The sequence below is a fragment of the Aotus nancymaae genome, unplaced genomic scaffold (genome assembly GCF_030222135.1).
Source record: "Aotus nancymaae isolate 86718 unplaced genomic scaffold, 86718_ANA_hifiasm-v0.15.2.pri h1tg000019l, whole genome shotgun sequence".
Lineage (NCBI taxonomy): Eukaryota > Metazoa > Chordata > Mammalia > Primates > Aotidae > Aotus > Aotus nancymaae.
In genome coordinates, this window is record NW_026988431.1 from 16,384,994 (window position 1) to 16,401,902 (window position 16,909).

The window sequence follows — 16,909 nt, forward strand, 5'->3', positions numbered from 1 at the left end:
GGGAGGTTGTGGAATGAGTCAGCGTCCATTTGAAGCTCACCCTGATCAGAGAGAACTGTGGTTCAGTAGGAAACTCACTAGGAAAAAAAAAATAACGTTGGTCCAAATTTAGACGTTATTGAAAGACTAAGCATTTGTATTACTTTCCTTCCCATGAGAATTTTTTGCTGCATTAGTATAATATAAACACCGCCCTGACCTTTAATCCTTGCAACCTAATTGGTATTCAACTGTATAAGAAATTCTGCACCAACAGAATGGAGGGCATGAGATTCATTCAGTTATTCAACAATCCTTACTGAGCAATATTTATTGAACACATAGTATGTCATTCTCTCTGTTCCAAGTTCTTCAGATATAGCAGTAAACATAATAGAAAAAAAAAATACCTGCCCTTGTACAATATGCATTTGTTGGAGGAGAGAGGAATATACAAATGATAAATTTAAAAATGATATGTCTTATATGTTAATAATAATGTCTTATATGTTAATAAGTGTTATGGGAAAAAATAGTGGAGGGTATCAGAGATTGGGAATGCCAGTTGGGGGTCAGGTATTACAATTTTAAATAGTGTAATGGGAGCAGACCTCCATAAAAAAGTGGCATTTATAAAGAATTGATCAAGAATTGAAGGAGGCTAGGGAGTGAGCTAAGTTCAGGAAGAGGCTTTAGGCAGAGGGCAGGTAGTGCAAAGACCCTGAGGCAGAAACACATCATGGCATGTTTGAAAACAGCAAGGAGCTGATGTGATGGGAGAGAAGTGAGCTAAGGGAAGAGTGGTGGGAGATGGAAGTCCAGGAGGTAATGGGATGGGGAACTCAGCAGGTCATGAGGGAATAGGATAGGAAAGTGAGGCAGGAGACACAGGATTAAGAACAAAGGGCTTGAACAGAGAGTAGGGCACACATGAAAGGCATGGTATTAACTAGCATTTGAGGAGGGCTTTAAAATTGGTGAAGCTCTTTATTATACAATCATTGTTTAAATTGCGTTCATTCTCGCTGTGCATCTTAGGGTTAGACAGTTTTACATGTCTGCTCTTTTTGTCTATAATATTTCCCATTTTACAGTTAAAGGCAATGAGGAACTGGCTGGTTGAGGGTCCTGTTTTTGACCTCCTCCCAAGAACATCAAAGTCAGGACTTGAAACAGGTCTGCCTCTCTAAATCCTTTATCTCTGACTCCACTGCCTGATGCTGCCACCCCTGAAATCAAATAGTTACCCATTAGCTATGTGGTGGAGACACTTCACATCATATCTCTGGTCCTAACTGGTAAAAACAGATGTTTGGCCTACAACATGCTTACATTCAATCATCTGTAATCTTATCAAAATCACCAATATTTGTTAAATATATTATGTTAGACTCTGCAAGGATAGGCAAAGAGTGGAACAAAAGAATGTGGGGTTGAACTCTAATCATGATATTGTTAAACTTTATGAAATCAGAATTTTAAAAAAATTAAATGAAATAGAAAATATCAGAATATGTTTCACATAGAGGCTAAGTACTGTTTTGAGAAACTTTTGTTTTATTGATATATAAACATCTATTATACGTATATATGCATAATAGATGTAGATATCTATTTATCTAGAGAGAAAAATGTAGATGTATTTATGTACATTCTGGGTCCTCACGTAAAATATTTTTCTGACTCTGAGTCACCAAAACAAGCTTGGAAACCACTTGAATAAATGTAACTGCCATCTCTGCATTCCAGCAGAACTTTAACAAAGATTTCTTTGAATGAATGTATGGTTTCAGGTAGGTGATGGAGAAAAGAAGGGAAGATCGAGATTGGGGTGATATATACAAAAATGAATGTATTGAAAAAGAAAAAAAACTGAGAAAGAAAAACATAACCCTCTGGTTTCCTCATTCCATCCACTCCCCCATCATCCCACTGGCCTCCATCTATCTGCACAAACTCATCAAACGCCACTAGACCAAGTTCCTTTAAGATCAAGACATTGTTTGTTCCTTTGTTGTAACTCAAGGACATAGGAGGCTATTCATAAATATTTGTCTAATAAGTAGATTAAAACTTGTATTTCCTGAGGTCTAGCGTTTAGGTGATATCCCAGTTAAAGTTTTAATTGTTCAAAGATTTAAGATGCTATCTCACAGAAGAGTGGCTATATTTTAATAGAATATGTTTTAAGATCAAAACTTCAAAATTAAATTCTCCAGTCTCCAGTGGTGTCAGGCATCACAGGAATCAATGAGAGAAAGATTTGTTGGACAGGTAGGTCTCTGTAACTTCTCTTAAATTATACCAGCATGGAAGCCAGCTACTCCCAAGGCTAGATGTGCTCATTTCTTTGTCTGGAGAGCTAAGGGACCAGGCCAATTGTTTATCTGTGCAATGATTCAATGAGCATACACTGAGTACCACTTAGTGTCAGACACTGTACTTGGCACACATATTTTTCTAGTGAATTGTAAAGTCCATCGCACCTCTTCTTGAATTATTTTCGGTTCAAACAGTTGCATGCAAAGGGAAAGATAGAAAAACAGATATCTGGGATTTGTAAATTTTGGGGCCATGTACACACGTCTTAGTGCTTCTAATGAAAGCATTAGTTTGAAAGTTATTTTATTTTGGGTCTCTATTTAAAATTATGTTTCAAGGTTTATGTTTTTTTCTAAATTCAAAATTCAAAATTCATATTTCAAAAGATGGATTCTAATTTCTTAGCATATCAAGATAAGAAGATTAAAATGAAATAACTTTTTAAGAATTTCTTAAGCAGCACGCCATTAAAGATACATAATATACATGTATACATGATGAAAAAATTATTAAGACAATTTTTATATTTAAAATGCAATTAACAGAAATCAATGTTCCAAGGCAGATTCTGATTTTATGTGGAATTTTGACTTCTTTGTATTGTTAGAACAATTTAAAAGGACATGTTCTTCGGTTTCCCCTTTCCCTCCCACCTTCCTTTATTTTCTCAGTATATTTAATGAAATATTTTCATACCAAAGCTCCATTCCAGATGGGACAAGCAATCCGAACACTCCATCCTGCGAACCAAGGCTTGTAAGAAAAGACAGGGAAGAAAGCAATGACTCCAGAGCATACACTGAGGCTCCCCAGAGTGACAAGAATCCGGCCAGCAGCCTGGTAGAGGCCCTTCATTTTCCTCGGTGGCTTGGGGCCTTGGTCTCAAAAGATGTTTTGTTACCAAAACACAAGAGTATGACAGCCCTCAATAAATAGGAGTTTCTTAGAGACAGTAGCCACAAAACATATGAACTGTTGATCTACTTGGAAACAAGATTCTATTTGTTTTATCAAAGGTGAAATGTACTCACATAGTCCTTGGCCTAAATTTGACACAATAAATTCCGATAACAATTTATTTTAGAGAAAGAGAGAGAAAAAATTATTCCTTGCTTTGGATTGCTGCCTTGATTCTCTTCATTCTGCCCTGTCCTGGGGAGTGACCACTTCCTGGCTTCACCAGATTCAAAGGCTTGCTGACTGAGCTAATTGTTTCTCAACTCAACCTGCTAGGTTCCAGCATAAAGCCAACATCCTTTGTGTACAATAGATCCACATTCCCAGCACAATTTCCAACAAAACAAAGTAAAAATAAGGACCCTGATCACTTTTCATTATATTTAATTTAAATGATTTCAAGCAAAAGCAAGACCTTTACCTCCTTTCAAAGTTTAATTCCACTACAATTATTTTTGATAAAGATTTTTGATGTGGATTCTTTCCCAAATGGGCATGAACTTTCTTATGGAGTTTTGCATTGTTTTCACTAAACCAGTGTCAACTTATTTTATTATTAATTCAATTTTCAAATAAAGTACGATGATGGAAATGTATGCAGTTGTAAAATAAAATTAAACTTTGAGGAGTAATTTATCAGTTGAATAAAACGCTGATCCCCGTTCATTCTTGAATCACAATTCTAATTTGAAATATTGAACTTAGGTACATTTAGGCAGTGACAAGTCATCTCTTACTTTTGCATGCATTTGAGAAAATGGTGTCATTTGATTTTGACTGATAGGATATATTTGGATGTCTGTTCCAAGGTAAAACACAGGTAACCTTCTGGAGCTATCTGACTAATTTTTCTATTTAACATTAACATTTTTTTCCTTTTTATTGAAATAAAATGATGAAACATAAGTTTATAAATGCAAATATAGTGGTTTAGGACATTGATTTTGAGTCAGATGGAGCTGTGATCCGATTCTGGTTTTACTCTCTACCAGCTTTGCGTCCTTGAGTAAGGGCAAGTTACTTTTCTAGGTCTGTTTCTTCATCTGAGAAATGGGAATAAAAATTTGTGTTTATCTCATCAGGAATTTGGTTGAGAGGATTCAATGAGCTAAAACCATAAATGCCTAGCCCGGAGCTTAGCCTACCAAGGATGTTCAGAAAGTTACTGCTGTTAAGTTGGAATATTCCACCTTTGGGGTTCTTGTAGCGTGGGATGAACGGGCAGTCATGATTGGCTTCTTTATTTTTTTTTTTTGAGACGGAGTCTCGCTCTGCAATTCATCATCTATAAACATTATGTTTAACTCTTCCTGCACAACAATTTGGTAAAAATGTCCAAAGGACCCTCCTGTGAGTGATGGAAAGAGAAGCTTCTCTCTGATTCTCTGCTTTTCTCCCCCCTGCCTTTCTATCTTTAATAGTCATTCCACAGTTTGACCCAGATTTTGAAGCAATTGCATTCCTGGATATACAGAATCCAGGAAACCAGCTCATGCTTTCTGGTACAGTTGCTATTTCCTATCTCCTCTCAGTACTGTAGGCTATATTCTCCAATTTTTTTTTTCCAACATCACTAGATAAATTCCACAAGGGCAGAGGCCATGCGAGGCTTATACATCCCTTAAATAGATGAGATATCCCCAACATCTAGAACCCCGTCTGTCACAGAGCAGATACATATAGTAATATGTATTTGTTCAGTCAGTTGGTTAATACACTAGACTTTCCGCTTTGCATTTGGGCTCCCTGTGCCCTGGAAGCGGCACAAGTATAGCTCTAAGGGCGTCCACCACTGTCCGTGAGTCTCAATGCTAGTTTGCTCCATTGATACTGGGGGAAGGGGTCGAGAGTGAAGAAAGGCTTGTTTGCATTAGTATTTGGTTTGAGCAGCTGTTTTGACTTTTTCCTTTACTTTTTATCTCAAGGTTATAGCTAGATGGTATGTCAATATGCTGTGGGTCAGATCACTCTCTCCTGTTTGCATGTTTGGAAAATAAAGACTGTTGAAATACTCATGTTAAACAGTACAAAGATCGTAAACAAGGAGAATACTTTTTGTTTTAATTTGGGGGCCATTTTAAGTGCTTGTAACACTCACAGCCTAACCCTGACACTGCTACTGTGACTTGTAAACCTGAATTTATTAGTGATTAGAGGAGTTGTTGCCACTTAATATAACAAAGAGAAGGGAGAGAGGTAGAATAGGGTTTCTCTCTCTCTGTGTGTGTGTGTGTGTGTGTGTGTGTGTGTGTGTGTGTGTTTTCCCATGGGAATCTAGCCACACTAATTTCATTAAAGCAAGGACATTTTCAGTGAAAGCAGGTACTGGGAAAGAAAAGAAAGTGTCGGTGCTTCTGTCTTGGGCTTCCTCTCTGATCAGCCGTGTCTGTGTACTCATGTCCTGGCAGCCAGCAAGGCTTGTAGGGCCCCTGCTCCCTCTAGTCATCCCACGTGGCACTGACTGTCCAGAATTGGGTCTGTAAGTTCTCCGGTGAGGTGGTAAGGTCAAGGTCTCCATAAGGCTGCTTTGCAGACTCCACCTTCTCCTCAACCCAGGGAATTCCAGGATCTTGGCTCAGGGAAAAAGGCAGTAGCTTCACCAAACTCTTCAAGCCAGCTTTGCCACTAAAAACAAACAGAAAGCCCAAATTGACATTTTTATTCCAATGCTCCCTTCTCCACACCAAACACAAGAAATCATCAATCAGTAAATCAGTCAAGCGAAATTGGACCCCCAATGGAGCAGAAGAATGTCAGTGATGCTGAGAGAGGGAAACTGATGGGAACATCGTCTACCTCTTTCGAGTACATTCCTTCACATGTGAGCCCTAAAAGTAACAGCTCTGTGGGTGCTATAGTCTTGGGATTTTTAAAGCAGGTTTCAAAGCTACAGAAGGAGTTCATTTTTGCCAAGATGAAAGATAATGGATCTCCACACAAGAGATAAATTAAAATGTTTTATTTTCCTAGCAGCTTCAGATGACTAGCTTTATTTGTTTACATATTAAAAAGGTAGCTGGTGTACTAGAAAGAGTATGAGCTTCTGTGTCAGAAAGACCCCGATATTGAAGGTTCTATCTGATGCCTACAAAAGGAATGAAAAAAATCAGACAAATTAACTCTCTGCTAATACCAATGCAATAAAGCAAAAATCATCAATAGATATTAAGACCTTTGGATAAATGGAGAAAAAAATTACAATGAAAAAGGATATCTCTTCAAAGTAGAAATAACGGCAGTTACCACCTTAACCAAGTGATCAAATTTTACTTCACAAAAACAAGACAAACAGACATCATTGCCTCCTGATACAATACAATGCAAGCACACAGCATCATCTGTGTCATATTTTTGGCAAAAATATTTTAACGTGAATCTAATTATAAAGAAGCAATTAGATAAATTCAGATTATAGGGACATTTTGCAAAACACTGGCTTGGACTCTTCAAAATTGTTCAAGTCATAAAAGACAATAAAAAGGCTACAGGGACAATTGAGGAAGTTTAAGTATGGAGTTTATTTTAGATAATACTAGTGCATCAATGTTAAATACACTGGGAGGATGATTGGCATTATATTTACATAAGAGAATGTTCCATTGGTGAAATTGGGTGATGTTAGTGGCTCTTTACACTTTTTTTCAAGTTTTTTGTAGGTTTAATTTTTTAAAAAATTTATAATCTTAATTTTTTTAGACATAATGCCTTGCCCTATTACCCAAGCTGGAGTGCAGTGGTACAATCATAACTCACTAGAACATTGAACTCCTGGGCCCAAGCAATCCTCCTGCCTCATCCTCCTGAATAGCTGGGACAACAGGGGCATGCCAAACCTGGTTAAGTTTTTTAATTTTTTTTTTCTTTTCTGTAGAGATGGAATCTGTCTCTGTTGCTCAGGCTAGTCTTGAAGTCATGGCCTCAAGTGATCCTCCAACCTCATTCCCCCAAAGTTTGGAAATGTAAAGATAAAAGTTAAGAGAAGAAGAAAAAAAAAGATTTAGCTGCATTAACTGCATGAAATAAAAGGCCTAAGTTTTCTCAGGCATACAGCCATGCTGGCTCAATAACCCTGATGATACTGATGAATCTGGGGTGTGCAGGGAACGCAAGGCAAAAGCTGCTCCGCCCCTGCGCAGCACCAAGCAGAACCTGTCTTCCTAGAATAGAAATGATGGGGCAGGTGTGTTAGGTTAGACCGTGAAGGTGCTCCACCCGTGCAGACACAATATGGGTATTTTAAAATGGACTTTTGTGTCTTTCCAAATAGTCCAGTTTCTAACTGGATTTAAAATCTTTCCAATGTTCACCCATAATGCACATTTCCCTTTGCTTTTTACTAGCTATTCAACTTCAACTTTGAGTGAACCCTCTCTTGTAATGGCTTGGGGTTTAAAGAGAAAAAAGTTCAATTTTTATCATCCCTAACTGGGAATTGTCAAATTTAATGTCATCCAATCTGCAAGCTGTTTGGACCTAAATAGAGATTTGTACATCAGCTTGTACTTATGTAACTCAGATTTTTATTTGCCTTCTGTATATCTGACCCGCAAATACGTTTTGAAATTATCTGGAATGTATCAGAATTTTCCCATGTTTTTTTGAAGCGGAACACTTAACTGTGTCACTGGCAAACTTGCACAGCTAGCTGTCGTTTCACTCCCCAAGCCTTGCAGCTGCAAGGAAAACCTCTTATTGGCTGACTCGTCCACACCAGGCAGCCTCCCACTGGCTACTGCGGATATCAGCTGCCTTTTGGAGAGGCTACTCCTATCTTGTTTTGTCATGGAGATAGAGGAGTCACAGACAGAACTGTGATTGTGACCACAGCTGTGATTGATTGGTGCTTCGGCCACCAAGGAGAGGAAAAGAAACCGAGAAAACAGGAAGAGAGAAACAGTGGGGGTGTCTGGGGAAGAGAGGTGGAGAAAAGATGGAGAGGAAAGAAGAACAAGAGAGGAGTCAGAACGTAGAGGAAAACATTCCTGAAGCCAAAAACAGCTTCTTGCGTCACTCACAGATCCAAAGCTCGGGTCTGGACACAGTTGATTCAGGGACAGAGGAACCATGGAAGCTTTGGGTCATTCATGTACGTTTTACAAAAGCTATTTGTAGGGAGGACAAAAGGGAAATACATAGAGGAAAAGGGCAAAAAAGCTGAATGAGAAAGGAGAAACTCTGAGTATCGCAAAACATTCTTAGATGATGCTTGTTTTAAAAATTGCTTTTAGGGAGGAACTTTTAAGTCCTCTTAAACAAGGAATGTATATTCATTTAGTCTTCTCTTGGCATTTTTGAAAAAGGAAAGAACCAAATTGATCCATGAGAAACTAAGCACACTTTTTGACCGTTATACCCGTGTGAGAGGCAAAGGAGAGGAATGATGAGAATGCATTGCTAAAGCCCTCAACAGTTACTATTACTAGTCTCATTGTACAGATGGTGAAACTGAGGTTCTGAGATGTTAAATAAACGAAGGTGACACAATTATTAAGTGTCAAATCCTGGTTTTGAACCTATGAATGCTTGATTCTAGATTTCGTAATTTTTACGTTTTTCCACTAGATCAGTATCTGGTGTACTATATCTTTTTAAAAAATATACATACATCTGAGAAATTTACCATGAAGCATACAAAAGCATATAAGCCTGTACTCAAACTGAGGACATAAGAGGAATGGGATGATGCTGTGTATACACCAAGGAGGTCTGATCAGAATTGCTGATTCTGCGCCCAGTTACATACAAAAAAGAACAGAATAGAGATTCCTTACTTTCTCTTAAAAAAAAATTAGACCAGAGGAGAGAGCTAAAAGCAAAGGCAAAGATTTGTTTCTATGCATTGATATAAAAGTCTCAGAATATCTCCCTAGAGTGTTTCTGTGCATAGTTTTCTGTTTTCCATTGCTGTTTGAGTGGGCTGTTGCTCTTGATGTGGAGATCGACTGGAATGGTTGTCATATGCGATGTTCCTGACTAGGACAAGGAACAGCCTGCTGCTGTAGAAAGAAACCAGGGCTGTGTGACCTTGAGAAAATCGAAGCCTCCCATAATCTTGGTCCTTCTCAGTAAAATGTGGAGGTTGGACTAGATAATTTCCAAGACTCCTTCTGTCTCTAAGATTCCATAACTTAAAATAAATCCCAAAGGAGCAAAAATACGTATGTGACCAGATTGCCTGTCCCAAAGAAGACTTTATCTGTTAGAGTAGATATGCCAGCTTGTGTTCCCCTCTATCTGGTACAAGCCATGAGCATATAATAAGCGCTGCATATACCGTGATTTGGCCAGCTGAATTCTTGCTTTCACCCAGTATTGCTCTAAGGAGGGCTCACTTTGACCGTAGCAGAACACAAAAAGGCAATAACTTGGACCCAGCATCTACCAACTAAATAATTAGCAGCCCGTGAGTCACAAATTGGTGACCTCAGCCCAACTCCTATTGTCTGTGTCATAAAATAATTAAAACTGGTCAACAAACACAGCAGATGCCAAGATGGCCAAGGAACAATGGAACATAAAGTCATGTCACTCTTGCTTCCCATGTTCTTGGAAAGGGATGAAAAGCTGGGGGAAAAAACTAGTAACATTTGTAGGCATGGAGTTTATGGCACAGATGGAATGGAGAAATGAGAGTTCAACAAGGATCTGGTGTGGCAGAGAGCTCAAAGGCAAATCTTCATCTACAGGCCAATGCTAGGTAGAGGATATCTCTGTAAACCAGTTTCTGATTGATCAGGAAACAAAGTCCTTTCTCTGTGTTTTCTAAGCAATGTTAAAAATATCAGGAGCCTCAGTTTTCTGTATATTTCAACACACACAGAAAGTAAAGTGAGCTAAGGTTGGTACAAACTATTTGGTTCACTCGCTCAACTTCATCCACATCTCTGCTCAAAGATTTGCCCTTATCAATCTTCCCCTCTCCATCCCTTTATCTAGCTTTAATGATCATGGTTTTGTTACCGCCTGACTTTATTCTCCAGAGCTCTTGGCTTATGTCTTTACTGTGTGTCTTCCCAATTAGAATAACAGCTCGATGAAGGCAAGGACTTTGTTTTATTCACCACTGCATCCCAGAGGCAAGGACAATGTCTGTGGCCTATAGTAGATGGATGAACTTGAGTCAATGAACTAATGAATGAATGAATGGGTGAGTGAGTGAATGAATAAAACCACTGCTTATCATCACAGTTGTTAGTTTATTTATTTTTAATTTTTTTAATTTTTATTTTTTATAAAGGTAGGATCTCGCTATGTGCTCAGGCTGGTCTTGAACCCCTGGCTTCCAGTGATCTTGCTGCTTCAGCCTCCCCAAGTGCTGGGGTTACAGACATAAGCCACTGCACCAAGCCTACAATTGCTAGTTTATACAGACCAGTTTGCTGTGAAAGCTAACTTCTCAGGCCATCCCTTAGAAACATGTGATATTTAATATTCTGGTCTTAAACTGCGCCGGCCCTCTTCTTTATGAAAATCCACACTGAAATACAAAGATCTTCCAGGTCAGCTCACCTGGAAACTGCATTGTGAATACATGTGCATTTTATGTAGATATATGGGAGAGGTGCACTGAAGTGACCCATGGCTGAGATTATGTTGGCCTTGCTATGTCAGCTCATGACACATTGCCACATGACTCTGTGTTAAATCGAGGAAGATGCAATGTCACAGACTAACTGCCTGGCGGTCCGGCAAGAACTTCCGCCTCTGGGAGAAAGCTCTGGTAAACACCTTTTAAATCCACTAGTGGTGCCGACTTTTAAAGTCATTGCTGTTCATGATGATCTATCTAATTTAAGAGATCTTTCACTTGGCCTGTGGTTTTATGTATTAAAATCTCTACATATTCAAAGTTTTTATCTCCTTCAGCAGACCTCTTTTCATAGATAATATTTTCTCCTAATTCTGTAGAAAACTAAAATACTGATAGGAATGTTTTAACTTGGAAGAATGTGGCTGTGCAAATCACGTTTCTGTGTAGTTTCATACAGATGATAATGTGATCTTTTCTAAAATAGGAAAATTGATCGACTAAGTGCATCCTTATGACATAAAGAGCCAGGTAACACACTCTAAACATCACCTGCTGACGACAGATTGAGGGAATCAGTTTTGTATCCCAAGGCCCACAGTTGATTTTCTCTTTTCAGCAACCCACATATCCTGGCCTTGTTCTGGTTTTTCTTCCTCTTGAGGTGGCACAATATGAGAAATGGATGTTTGTGGGACCTCTACATCACAATGTCCTAGTACATAAGCCCTTCCATTTCTTCCACACAACGCACACAAGGCAAATTGACATAAAAGATAAAAGCTAGGCCTCTGCAAGGACCCTTTATCTAATAGACTAAAGAATATCGGACAATGACATTGAAAGGCACGTAGTAACCCAACTGGGGAACCACAGGCAGACCCAGCGAGGACCTTTGAGACCACCCAGTCCAAGCCTGCCATTTCACAAAAGAATTCCAGTTAATATACCAAGAAAAAGTCATCCAATTGCAATACTACCTAATATTTAATAAGGCTGTTGTGACCGATTATCTTTCTGCTATATCTGTGTTTAGCACTAGGTGTTGCTATACTGCTATTTATAGACCAGCTGTTCTCTGATACCCAGCAGGAGCTTAACCTTCTAATTTGAGTTCCCTTTTGCAAATGCTGAGTTTCTAAAATCGTACTCTGCTAGTATATAGTATGTTACATTGAACTAGCTTCATTTAAATGGAACAGGGATGACATATTTAATTAGCTGAAACAGCTATCCTGGAAAGAAGTGGTCAATAAATGCTAGGGAAAGGCTACTGCAAAGTTAAATTTTTCAATTTGTCCTCATTCAAATATTTACTTAAACTCTGTTTTTATATTATGCGCAATACAGGGGGAATGACATTGTTAGCTGTGCATTTCCTGGAACTGACTAACTGCTACAAGGCCACAGATAAAGTTTGTTTATAGAAAAACAAAATATGAAAAAAACGTTAGCAGTGTTCTATTTGGGGCTTAATAATCCCACATATGCTGAGTGGAAGGAAGGACAGTCCTCTAGAACCTTTCTCTCCCCATGGTAACAGAGGATGAAAATGCTTTAACCCCATCTAGTGACAGATGAGTCATGACTTAGAGTAGTTCAGTTCTTCAAAATCCTGGTGGTAATACCACAGGGAGAAAGAAGTCGTGTCCCAAGAAATTTATAGTTTAGGAAGAGGGCGAATTTTCATTTCACCTTTAGGTTTTAAAGGATAAAAAATTCCCCTATTACATATGAGTCCTCAATATCATCACTTGGTTCTTTAAATTTGGATAAATTTGGCATAAGCTCAGCATAAATGTTCAAATTCTACAGGTCACCTTTGTTGTAATCATCTAATGCTGAGTATAAAATCTTCTGGATATATGTAACAAAGCCATGTCTAGTGTATTGCTGCTAAACACATATTTTAGTTTTGGTTATTTATCAGTAGCTATTTGTAACAACAATGATCAAGGCAGTGATGCTAATAACAGGCCTAGATTTTTACTGGAAAGAAAAGTGGAAGATTGGAGTCCAGCGGGGCAGCATTTTCATCACCTTACGGAGATGAGTAATGTTCATGCAGAGTTAGCTACCAGGATCTATCATATAAACTCTTCATTCTAGTCCCAAAGAGAGGGTTTCTTCTAATTTTTATGGTTTTGGCCTCAGGCTGAAAGGACAAAGTACTTGGCTGAAGTATTACCTTTTTTTTTACAAAATGTTCTTCCCAACTCTCTTCCCAGCACAAACACACCCCTTCTTTTCTGAAGATTTTATTTCCTTTATGTCCTTTGAGGATAAAACTATGCTTGTGGTTTTTATATCATATTCACTTAGGATATTTAAAAATGGAGTGAACTGTATATTTTCTCCCAATTCTTTCTCTACAGGGGTCCTCCTTTCCCCACCACTCAGAGCCTTGATGATAATGCTCAAAAGTAGTACCCACCATTATTTTTGCCCTTCTTCTTCTCTTCATTTTTTTGAGACAGAGTCTCACTCTGTCTCCCAGGCTGGAGTGCAGTGACGTGATCTTGGCTCACTGCAACCCCCAACCTCTTAGGTTCGACTGATTCTCCTGCCTCAGCCTCCCAAGTAGCTGGGATTACAGGCATGCACCACCATATCCAGCTAATTTTTGTATTTTTAGTAGAGACAGGGTTTCACCATGTTGGCCAGGCTGGTCTCGAACACCCAGCCTTAGGTTATCTGGCCACCTTGACCTCCCAAAGTACCGGGATTACAGGTGTGAGCCACCATGGCTGGCTTCTGCCCTTCTTTTGCCATGCTCTATATCAAAGATGGGAAACTTTTCAAAAGTGCTAGGTCAAAACTCTAATTCATGTTCTTGTAAACTTGGTATAAGAGGTGCTTATATGACAAGTGAATTGTCTATTTCCTATAAATTAGAGGAGAGAAATAATTTTTTAAAGAACACTTTGGAAATAAATGTTTAGTAAATGACAGAAAGGCAGGAAGGTAAGAAACAGTGTAGGAAGAATACTGAAGAAGTTCCTGCTATGTTGATCAAACCCACTTTTACATAGATCATTTATAAGTAAATCTATGGGATTGTGTATAGGGGGTAAGAAATAGGAAGATCTATGAATATAGTCTCACCATTTACACACACACATACAGACATAAACACATAAATTATCAAATAATTGCCCTTTGCTTTTCTTAATACTCAGTTGATCAAAGATATATTAAAAAAAAACCCAAAAACCTTTCTAGGGTCATCCACTAATCATTTCCATCCCTTTTTCTCCTCCGAGCAGATTTCATTCACATAATTCCAAAGAGGTGAATCTAGGTCCTGCTCTTGCTTAATCATTACTTCCAGCATAATTTAACCACTCCTGTTTTTCAGTTTGCTCCAAGATTGAGACAAAAGCTCCCTACCAAAAGCAAAATAAAAGCCAAATTCTTATCTTTTTGCCCATTTCGTATTTTATTATACTATGCTTCCTAACATAACACGTTTTGTAAACATGGAGATGGAACATGTTTTGTGTAACAAAGGTAAGGCTCTGCACATTTAATACAAGTTGTGATCCTCAGAAGACATCCACCTCAGGCCACATACAATTTACCTTTTTCTGTCTTTCTTTCATGTAGGAAAAAAATAACAACTAGAAAAAAATCATGAAACCCAACTTTGTGCACTTTAAGGCCAATCATAACTCAAAGGCTTTTAATTATCTACATCAGGGTCAGAGCTGGCCTGAGCTGAAAACTGAGGATTGCTCACTGATGTACAGATGCAATATCCACAAATCAAAAAATAGAGTAATGAGGGCAGACCATGTGATTATAAGGTGCTACTAAAAAGCACGTTAAAATCTAGCATTATTAAAGTGCTAGAAATGTTTGCTTATGACCAACCAAGCCCATCAACACTGTGAAGAATTCATTTTATGTATTAGTAACAACAAAAATTCTCAAAAAAAAAAACTGCTTAAATTTTTCTTGTTAATTCTGGTCTAGAGAAAACAATCTTTTATTATTATTATTATTAAAGACATTTCAAAGAGCACATACACATTTGTCAAATCTGAGAAGCATTTACAACATATATTTAATTACATTTTGAGAAACTGACATATCATTACTGTAGATATTTATGGGGAACGTGGTGGTGTTTCAAAATGTATAATCTATTGTGATCATATCAGGTTAATTTGCGTAATTGTCATCTCAAACATTTATCATTTCTTTATATAGGGAACATTCAGTATCTTCTATTTGAATCTATATAGTCTATTATTGTTAACTATAGTTGGTCTCTAGTGGTATAGAACACTGAACTTATTACTCCTTTCTAGCTGTAATACCGCATCCTTTAATAAGCCTCTTCCTATCCTTACCCTTACCCCCTCCCCTATCCTTCCCAGCCTCTAGTATCCTCTGTTCTACTTTCTACTTCTATGAGATCAACGTTTTTTAGCTTTCACATGAGTGAGGACATGTGGTGAGGAATCATTTCTATAGTTCGTTTTGAAAAACATAATTATTTCAGTTAGCAAAATTTTATGCTCTATTTTCTTAGAAGAAAGACTTGCATCATTTTTGGTGCACTTTTAGTGAATAAAAGCCTTCTTTTTAAATATATTAGCATAACTTTGGAAAGAATAATCACTAGACTCTTTCTAATCTAAACGTGGTGTTTGTCAATAGCAGGCACTCCTAAAGCACAGAGGAGGTGTTGCTTTTACCAGCTTTCCCTCATGAGGAATGATACAGGAATATGCCCTTTGAAGGATGTACACCAGTTTTCTCTTCTGATTGTTTTCCAGAATGATTTAAAATGCACAAGAACTCTGGTTCTCTAAGTTACACTATTTTCTTTGACTTTACCCAGCTGCAGGGCTGCAGGACTCTGTTCCAGGAGACGTCTCCCTCAGGAGCCTGCTCTTCTGGACACACAGGCTCCCACACTCATTTCCTCCAGCTGCCTCTAGGTGGCCCTGGGCCCCAAGCCTTCTTGCAGCTGCTGAAGTGATTCCTCCTGCTGCTTGTCCTTGGCAGATGGTCATAGTGTGGTCTAGCCCATTATCTTTAGACCCAGCTACTGGCCTTGACTTTCCTTCCATGGGAGTTTTCTTCCCCAGTGGACTCTTGGCTTTATGCAGATACAGCTGGCCGTAGAACATCCTTAGTCTTGTCTGAATTTGCAATAGTTTAGCCTGACCTGAGGGCCCTCAGTTATATAAAGATTGGGACTGTCACTATCAATCAGTCATCTACTACATTGTGCTTAGCACTATGTGACACTGTAGAAAGATGAAGGAAGGAAGAAGGGAAGGAGGGAGGGAAGGAAGGAGGGAGGAAGGGAAGGAGGGAGGGAGGGAGGAAGGGAGGGACTAGAAATGAAAATCCCAAAAGGCACATGTTTCCTGACTGTAAGAAGTTTATTGTCTGTTTGATTATAATCACTCATAGCTAATACTCTGCAAATCTTACAATGAGATTACTAAACCAGAGAGCATATCTAGAGGTCATCTTAAAAACTTTTGGTAAGCAGTCAATCAATAGCAATCAGTCCAACCAGCAAGCTCCTGATAACTATCATCGCAAGAAACATTTTCTCCTTCCAGGATCAAACCCAAGTTCATGGTTTTAGCAAATGAAAGTAGAAAACCTCTTCTATCCATCAATCTCAAATCCAATTTTGGCTTAGACTTCAGAACAAAACTTAGCTCTAACAGTTTTTTTAAAGACCTTATGCAATATTTTTTCACAAATACTCTCACAGAGGAGGAAGTTACAACTTAGGGAACTTGCATGAGGTGCCTACTCTTTAGCAGATCGAAGTATTGGGTCTAGAGTTATGTATAAACTCCAAAATCACCATCAGCCATAGCATTGCCCCTCTGGCACTGCAAGGTACCACCCTCCTCCTGCCTCCCCATCCTACACACCCAATGCAATTGGACCAATAAGGGCACATATATGCAAGTGATAAAGCTTGTCAACTAGTCAGAAAATGGAGAGATATCACTTCTCTGTTCCAGGTATGACAGTCTTATGAATACTGCCTATCATCACAGTAGCATTGTTGCCATGCTCTGAGATACCACTGAGCTTGCAGTGAGCTGAACCTCTCAGGTCTTTTATTGTACGAAGTCTTGTTAA

At 38.5% G+C, this 16,909-nt stretch overlaps 1 protein-coding gene across 1 annotated transcript in view; it reads right to left on the bottom strand.

Moving 5' to 3' along the window:
- TMEM212 (transmembrane protein 212) overlaps positions 1–3,156 on the bottom strand; it is a 64,363-nt gene extending 61,207 nt beyond the window's left edge. Inside the window, exon 1 of the mRNA XM_021674746.2 lies at positions 2,998–3,156. Coding sequence (XP_021530421.2) covers positions 2,998–3,156 — 159 coding nt within the window. The remainder of the gene's footprint in view (positions 1–2,997) is intronic.
- Positions 3,157–16,909: the final 13,753 nt, after the last annotated feature.